The sequence below is a fragment of the Danio rerio genome, chromosome 17, assembly GCF_049306965.1.
Source record: "Danio rerio strain Tuebingen ecotype United States chromosome 17, GRCz12tu, whole genome shotgun sequence".
NCBI lineage: Eukaryota > Metazoa > Chordata > Actinopteri > Cypriniformes > Danionidae > Danio > Danio rerio.
The window spans coordinates 23555874-23564786 of NC_133192.1; the positions used below are offsets into that span (position 1 = coordinate 23555874).

At 41.6% G+C, this 8913-nt stretch overlaps 1 protein-coding gene across 4 annotated transcripts; it reads right to left on the reverse strand.

The window, feature by feature from the left end:
* Positions 1–346: 346 nt before the first annotated feature.
* LOC103908810 (uncharacterized) lies at positions 347–7999 on the reverse strand. Of its 4 annotated transcripts, none has more exons than XM_073928483.1 (2): positions 6652–7999; positions 347–6209 (listed from the first exon to the last, which is right to left on the reverse strand). In XM_073928483.1, the coding sequence occupies exon 2, from the start codon at positions 4476–4478 to the stop codon at positions 2628–2630; it is 1851 nt and encodes a 616-aa protein (XP_073784584.1). In that variant the 5' UTR covers positions 4479–6209; positions 6652–7999; the 3' UTR covers positions 347–2627. The 4 variants fall into 4 exon arrangements, with proteins under 4 accessions (XP_073784584.1, XP_009289804.2, XP_073784586.1 ...); XM_009291529.5 differs by having other exon boundaries at positions 347–5347; positions 5473–7999; XM_073928485.1 differs by having other exon boundaries at positions 347–5352; positions 5473–7999.
* Between the last annotated feature and the right edge of the window lie 914 nt (positions 8000–8913).

Below are 8913 nucleotides of genomic sequence, written 5' to 3' on the forward strand. Positions count from 1 at the left end.
CTTTTCCATTTACAATAAAGAATAAAAAAAACCTAAACATAAATCAAAAGATCTATTTTTAGCTAAACATTTGTAAGAATCAGCTCTTTGGTTTAAATCATGTTTAAACTTTGGGGATTCGAATCAAAGATTCGAACATGATTCACATAGAATTATTTAAAGCTTACACTTAACTTTAGTATTTGTCCAGCAAATAGAACGTTTAGTGTAAAGCAATTCTGTATTATATTATTACGTGGCCAACAATAACAATATAAAAACAGTATCTAATTATTTAATGAGCAAGGTAGCAGTATCTGAAGCTGAGGCATTAACTTATAAAGCACACAACACACCAACACGGATCTTAAAACGAAACAAAAGTTTATTGCTACTCTATAACACAAAGTACTAATTTACGTAAAACAAACAAACGCACATACATACACACACGCACAAGCAGTTTGAGGAGAGTTTTGACTGAGTGGATTTAACTTCTAGCCTTTGCTAAGTTCTTAGCATTGCAACCTGAGAGAAACCATAAAAGCAGAGAATTTCGCTATTCTTTACTACTTAAACATAATTCACACCAGAGTCAGCAATGGATAGAAACCTTGTTTGTGCTACTTGCGTTCTGATGTAATTTGGTTTCCTCGACTGGTCCAAAAGGGAAATCCCGGCGAAGCTGATTGGTCAGCGTAGCAACTTCAGTGACGTGATGGAATTCCCTTGTCGGTGAAGAGGGGTTTCCTTAGTCGGTTGCTAGGGATACGGATGTTGGACAAGGCGGCGTTCGAAGTCCTTCCTGGGTTCCTGTAGTTAGGATGAGTTTCAGAGTTTGGATGTGTTGACCCGATGGCTTGTTGTTGAAGCGGTTGCACAAGCAGATCGGGGGTCGAGCCGGCAGCAAGTGAAGGTCGCGGTCTGCTCCGTGATGTAACGAGGCTTCCGGCGAGGCGATGTAACGGCCACAGCACGAGAAGAGCGACGTCCGGGCAGCGTCGGCGGTGACGACTGGCAAAGATGACCGGCAAAAGACGACGATGAAATTCCTTTGTTCAAAGTTTTATAGGCTTTGGTAGAGGCTGGGTCTACACAATACTTGTCCAATCAGAGAAGGTGCGGGGTGGAGTCACACCCCAATTCTGCCCTCTAGGAGGCCGGGTTGACACCTGGTGTGGGTGCTGCTTTGATAGCATAGTGGTTAAAATAAAGTCTTATAACATCGACACTTTTCATAGTATGGTTTCTTTATATAAACCAATGCATTTGAAATGTTCCTAGCTTTCAATCGATACCAAACATGAAGTATTTCACAAACATTCTGTAGATTTCATTTGTCACTGAGGGCTATTACTCAATAACTATCCATAACAGTTTTGTTAAACACATGGAACATGTACACACAAAAACCTACAGAAACATAAAGCAAACGTACATTACTCAAATAAACTGTTTTACTTAAATGTCCATTAAACTCTGGAAGCGTTTCTGATCGCTTCTGTGTCTGCCTGAGAATGTGTATTCCTTGCAGACGCCAAAGGGCACGCGAACCAAAAGGTACTTCTCAAAAACCGGTTTGGTGGGTTTTTGATTGTAGAGCCTCTTATTGTTTTAGGGTGTAAAGTTAATTAACACGCAACTGTGATGTTGACTGGCTAGGTATCCTGTGGATTTGCCTTTTGCTGGGTGCCTGTGGATTGCTTTGAAAATGAAATCAATCTCAGACTCGTAGGCACCAACCAATCTTTTAAGGATAACATGGTCTGTGGCTTGTTCGGTTCTGGAACGATCCGTTGACTCACTACATCCCCCATTTGGATGGTGATGTTCCTGGCATGAACATCGGCAGACACTGGAACAAGAGGCATAGGTAGAGAGAGAACAGACACACAAGACACAAACCACATTTCCATTCCATAGACTGAGTTCTGGTGCAGGTTTTAGCTTAAATTGTTCGGGTTAAGAACACAAGGTGTAGTGTAACATTGCCTGAAATAATTCAAATTTAGTTATTTAGCTAGTTTACTTCATTGCAAGTATGGAGTGGCGCTAGCTTCAACTTAAATAAGCAATAATTCTGCAGCAATTGACACTAATTTGGGAGAAGGAGTCAATCCTACTTTTAGGCCCTATGCATGAATTTGCAGGAGTTCCCTGTAGAGGGGCCTGGAACTGCAAATCAGTTAGGGAGAGAGAGAGAAAGAAGGAAATCAAGAGGCACAGGGATGCAAAAAAAACAAGGTAGGTTAAAAACCAGCAATAACAGTGTTGCATATGTGGAGTGGCTCCTCTCTTACTAGAGGTTGTTCTAGCAGTGCTGTAGAGGAGAAAGTATTAGTGTTGTGTTTAACTAGGTGTTCCCTAGAATGTCAAAGGTTATGTTAGTATGTAGAGGGTAGAACAGTGGATCTGTGTCAAGTTGTGGTCCTCCCCCATTTGTTGTTCAATGATGATGGAGCAGTCAAATGTTCATCCAGTAACGGAGGTAGCGGAGTTTGGCATGGGTCAGGAAGGGTTTCAGGACTGAACTGAGGTTTGTCGGAGAAGTGGCAGACGGCCCGAACGGCACTTTTGGGAGCCTGAGGGCTTTCACCTGCAAGTGTTTGTTGGTTCAGGCGGTTGTTGCTTCTCCGCTCGGCGACTAGTCAGGCTGAATCTGCTTTTTCCTTTTCCCGTTTCCTGTCCTCCTCTATGCATTTGAGAAACTCTTTCATCATCAATTTCACCAGTTCTTGAGGGTTAAATCCCGGTGGGGCATTTTCCTCTTGCTGGGATTGAGTCTGAGCGTTGTCAGGGTGGAAGTTTTTGGAGTACCTTCGTTGACTCCTTGGACTTGATGATCCAGGGTTTTGATGTCTTCCCTTAGATGGTGACCAGCTTTTGTTTGACCCCCATTGGTTTCTTTCCTGGTGGTGTTCAGGTGAGCGTCGTTGTCCACGCGGTCCATCCCAGTGACGGTTCCTCTGTTTGAATCTCGTGTCAGCATAGGAGTTCCGTTGTCTATTGGACGGAGACGCATTCCACGCTGGGGATAGTGGTCTCACGCTGTTTGAGCGTTGGGCACCCTCTAGTGCCAGTTCTGGATGGGTGTTAAAGTCAAAAACTGTTGCAGTTTTAGTGTTTTTCTCTAACACCATCTTTTGTTTGTTGTGGGCTTTCTGTGTCAAATCTCGCAATTGCTGGATGCTCATTGTTCGTGGGCATGCGAGTACTCCGAGATGTTGGCTTACTGCAGGATGGAGGTTTCTCAGGAAGAGAATCTTAAAGTTCAGGTCTTCTTCCATATTCGGTTCGTTGTGAGTTCCGAAAAAGGCTTGCCTGAGTCGGTTGTAGTAAGCATGTGGAGACTCATTGCGAGCTTGTTTTGTCTCCAGAGCACTTAACAGTCCTTGATCTGATTCAGGGTTTGCAAACTCTCTGATGAGGGCTTCTTGGAGTAAGCGGTAATCGTTCTTTACCCGAGCCGGCTGTCGGTCCAGGAAGCTGCGCACCTCAGGGCTGGATGTGGCTCGAAGCAAATACAGTCTTTCTTTTTCAGAGACATTGGGTCTTATTTCCAGGTGGAAATCAATGTCTTGCAAATAAGCGTGGACCTCCAAACCACCTGACACACTTGGAGTAAACTTGCCAATGTTTCTGGCCAGCTTGTCAAGGTCTTTAAGGTCCAGACTGTATGACGATCTGTGACTGGCTATCACAGGCTCTCGTCGCTGTGGGGTAAGGTAAGGCTCTTCAGAAGGTGTTGGCGAAGATCTTCGGCATGGTTTCTCACCTCTTTCAATAGGTGAGAGCTCAGGAACAGGGGATCCTGTCCTGCTTGGCAGGGGCGAGGCTGGTGCACATCTTGTCTTTGGAGGTTCATAGCGCAGTGCATAGGCATGCCTGAGTTCACTGGCGGACTCCTCTTTGATGTCATCCACTTCCTGCATTAGTCTGTCGATCTCATGTCTTGCTTCGCTCAGGTGAGTTTCAAGGGCTTTGATTCTGGCCTTCTTGTCTCTTAAGTCCACCTTTGCTTCCTTCAGTAGCTGTTCAGCATAATCTAGCTTGTTAGCGACGTCAGCGTGGTCTGCTCTGGCTTGTTCTCTTTCTTCTGTGACGGCTGTTAGGGCTTCTTGTAGTTTGTCGATCTCCTCTGTGGTACCTTCATCCACCTCATTTGGTTGTTGAAGACGTTCCTGAGCCTCTAGCTCTAGCTGCTCGGTGCGGGCTTGCAGGCGTGTCAGCTTGTGTTGGAGTTGGGAGGCGTGTCTGTCACTCAACTTGAGGGTGGCTATGAGTGTGTGACTCAAAGTACCAGTGATTTTGGCCAGCTCCTTGTGGTTGAAGCTTTGACTTGGGTCTTGCTTCATGATGCTGTCTATGTTCTCATCCAATTGGTTTTGCGTCAGGGGCTGCAGTGTTTCGGCAGCTTTAGGGAGGACACTGCCTGTTACAACGCTCAGCCATGTTTCCAGGTCCTTCCAGTGGCCAACAGGATCTTTGGAGTGAGCCATGTTTTGCGGCGGGGGGAGGACTTAGGATTTTAACTGACACAGACCTTGAAGAGAGATAGAGAGGAGAAAGAAACAAGGTAGAACAACGCAAACAGACAAGGAGAAATGTTAATGTGCAATGTTAAGTGTGTTCTAATGTTGAGTGAAGTGTGGTTCTCTGGAACTGTGGCCCTCTGGTGGGTACGCGTGTCTAACTGGTAGTCTCTGTGGAAAGAGTCAGTAGCACAGACACAGTGAGAGAACAAAGAAAAACAAAAGTGAAAAGGAGATCAAGGAGTAGGGTGAAAATCTGTAGTTTCCACTTTCCTAGAGAGAGGGTTCCTTTAGCTTTTGTTAAATATAAAAGTAAGATTTCTAAATACCAGGACTGAAGTTGCTATTAACTTTCTTCTGAAGTGACAGAAAGTAGGACAACAATAACAGTATTGGCTTCTGAATAGGATTGACTCCGTACACCAAATAAATTGTTTCTGGATGCGTGTTTAGAATTGGATCTAACGACGCCTATCTTCTTGGTGACCTGATGAGTGAGAAAGGAGGGGTGAGATCAGACAATTTTAACAATTAAAAGTGTTCAAGTGTCCCAAACATCTATTAAATGTTTCTAAAATTCTCTGCTTTTTGACTCTCACAAGCACAATCCTTAAACCAGCATTAATAGTCCAGTAAAAAGAAGATAGTTAGTTGAAAGAGATAACAAAGGAGTTAGTTTTCTCTTAGCATTAGGTGTAATTAAGGATGTCAAAACAATGGCACTGTTGAGTTGATACTCAAAAAGTGTTGGTTTTATTGTGTTATATAGTAACCACTTAGCCTATGTATTAGAAAAATCTGAATTTTCCTTTTGAAGTTGACTAATTGGAGGGCTACTGCTCTAAGACTAGGCTCAATGATGACTTAGGTTGGTAACATTACAGCTCACTGGGCTGCACTGTCCAATTGCATCAATGAAGCAGCAGGGGGAGCACTGTCTGTAAGCAGGCTTAAAATAAACTAAATTTAATAGACTAAATTCAATTTTGAATTGAACTTAACTTTAAATCTTTAACGTGGTAATAACTTTTATAAGTTATCATTAAGATTGATAAGAACACTTATGACTAAATTAAATTATTGATTATTGCTAAAATGATAAAGCCATGCATAAATGAACCATTAATGAAATTAAAATTTCAAAACAATGAAGTTGGTTAGAGTAACATTTAATGCAGTTTATCATTAAATTAAACAATTATAATTTATTTAATCAGTGAGTCTTATCCGTATAAATCAACAATTATAGGAAATGGGTGTTCCTAGATGTTGATGAATGGAAAAAGTATTTATACTTGTACAGGTCAGAGAGCATTAATTTATAGTAATGAAAACAAAACTATAATTCATCACTAATAAAACCAACAGCTTATGTGAGTTCAAACTGATTAAATTCAACAGGCCAAGTACAGCAGGAAAAACAAAAATAAAATAAAATAATAGTGATTAAACTCAGCAGTTAGATCGTGCACACTTTGATTAACTTTGCGTTTTTCAACTTTTCCAAGGTGAGTAAAGAGAAACAACTGAGATGCAAGAGTTATTTCAAGCATCAGCCATGCAATGCATTTAAGACCACTAAATGCTACGTGCTATCTATTAGCCTTCGCTGCTACTGGAAATGCATAGACTTCAATGCAAACGCGTTAGCGTTAGTTTAGCTTAGCTTCACGCTATGCTCTTTGTTTACAATTCAAGCTGGCGCTGGCGGACTGCACACGCGCGCTTGAATGTAATTCCGGCAAGTCTCTCTGTACTTCCGGACCAGGGTTGCTGCTATGGCAACGACCACAAAGTGGAATAATAGCAAATTTCACAGTATAATTTGAGATGACGGCGCATCTCACACTGTTCAAGCAAAAAGCACTAGTTAGATTTTATATCTTAACAGTACTGAACGATCTCAACTCATGAAAGTGAGATAAAATTAATCAACAGGATTTCTGAGATTAATACAAATCGTGACAGAGATATGGGGGATCTCAGCACTCTGTGTTAAGTCTGTTTAGACTGCAAACACATCCGTGGATTCAAACCACAATTTCAATTGATCAATTTCAAAACTACTCCTATAAACTACGCTAGGCAGCTCTCTCTGAGCTCCGCGTTTTAAATAATTTACTAAGTCTTAGCAAATTACAGGGCAACAAGAATTTAGTTAGCTATGCTAAATCGGTTACCAGGAGAAAACACAGCTGAGTTTCCATCCGGGAATCGCTGCGTACGAAATCATACTGTGAAGGCCTTATAACGTTATGAGATAAGCACAAAGGAATACGCTTTGTCTTTCTCTACATGCGCTTTAGAGCGGCTTACAGTTTGTCTCGGCGGACAATGTAAATGAAGTTTTACTTTCTTAACAACACTAAATGCAGTCAAGCAATAAAACAAATGGTACCACAATGAAATTGTGCAGTAGCAAAACTTCTGTTCTTTCTAATCTATTCTTTCCGGACAAAAATAGAAAAGATTAACAATGTGATTTCTGGGTTTTGTGCTTTAAAAGTTAGATCTGCGTGCCCGAATTATTCTCCACCACTATGTAAGAATCAGCTCTTTGGTTTAAATCATGTTTAAACTTTGGGGATTCGAATCAAAGATTCGAACATGATTCACATAGAATTATTTAAAGCTTACACTTAACTTTAGTATTTGTCCAGCAAATAGAACGTTTAGTGTAAAGCAATTCTGTATTATATTATTACGTGGCCAACAATAACAATATAAAAACAGTATCTAATTATTTAATGAGCAAGGTAGCAGTATCTGAAGCTGAGGCATTAACTTATAAAGCACACAACACACCAACACGGATCTTAAAACGAAACAAAAGTTTATTGCTACTCTATAACACAAAGTACTAATTTACGTAAAACAAACAAACGCACATACATACACACACGCACAAGCAGTTTGAGGAGAGTTTTGACTGAGTGGATTTAACTTCTAGCCTTTGCTAAGTTCTTAGCATTGCAACCTGAGAGAAACCATAAAAGCAGAGAATTTCGCTATTCTTTACTACTTAAACATAATTCACACCAGAGTCAGCAATGGATAGAAACCTTGTTTGTGCTACTTGCGTTCTGATGTAATTTGGTTTCCTCGACTGGTCCAAAAGGGAAATCCCGGCGAAGCTGATTGGTCAGCGTAGCAACTTCAGTGACGTGATGGAATTCCCTTGTCGGTGAAGAGGGGTTTCCTTAGTCGGTTGCTAGGGATACGGATGTTGGACAAGGCGGCGTTCGAAGTCCTTCCTGGGTTCCTGTAGTTAGGATGAGTTTCAGAGTTTGGATGTGTTGACCCGATGGCTTGTTGTTGAAGCGGTTGCACAAGCAGATCGGGGGTCGAGCCGGCAGCAAGTGAAGGTCGCGGTCTGCTCCGTGATGTAACGAGGCTTCCGGCGAGGCGATGTAACGGCCACAGCACGAGAAGAGCGACGTCCGGGCAGCGTCGGCGGTGACGACTGGCAAAGATGACCGGCAAAAGACGACGATGAAATTCCTTTGTTCAAAGTTTTATAGGCTTTGGTAGAGGCTGGGTCTACACAATACTTGTCCAATCAGAGAAGGTGCGGGGTGGAGTCACACCCCAATTCTGCCCTCTAGGAGGCCGGGTTGACACCTGGTGTGGGTGCTGCTTTGATAGCATAGTGGTTAAAATAAAGTCTTATAGCATCGACACTTTTCATAGTATGGTTTCTTTATATAAACCAATGCATTTGAAATGTTCCTAGCTTTCAATCGATACCAAACATGAAGTATTTCACAAACATTCTGTAGATTTCATTTGTCACTGAGGGCTATTACTCAATAACTATCCATAACAGTTTTGTTAAACACATGGAACATGTACACACAAAAACCTACAGAAACATAAAGCAAACGTACATTACTCAAATAAACTGTTTTACTTAAATGTCCATTAAACTCTGGAAGCGTTTCTGATCGCTTCTGTGTCTGCCTGAGAATGTGTATTCCTTGCAGACGCCAAAGGGCACGCGAACCAAAAGGTACTTCTCAAAAACCGGTTTGGTGGGTTTTTGATTGTAGAGCCTCTTATTGTTTTAGGGTGTAAAGTTAATTAACACGCAACTGTGATGTTGACTGGCTAGGTATCCTGTGGATTTGCCTTTTGCTGGGTGCCTGTGGATTGCTTTGAAAATGAAATCAATCTCAGACTCGTAGGCACCAACCAATCTTTTAAGGATAACATGGTCTGTGGCTTGTTCGGTTCTGGAACGATCCGTTGACTCACTACACATTTTACAACACTTTTCACAAAAATGTTAAATAACTACAATCTCCCATGTACAATATAAAACATTTTGTTTATCCAATTTTCACACAATACCTTTGTAATCAATTAAAAGTTCATTTAAATTACTTAATTTTAAAATAGAAAT

What these genes read in the sequence shown, in the direction of transcription:
- LOC103908810 (XM_073928483.1), bottom strand. Translation starts at nt 4,478, where the DNA reads ATGGCTCACTCCAAAGATCCTGTTGGCCACTGGAAGGACCTGGAAACA.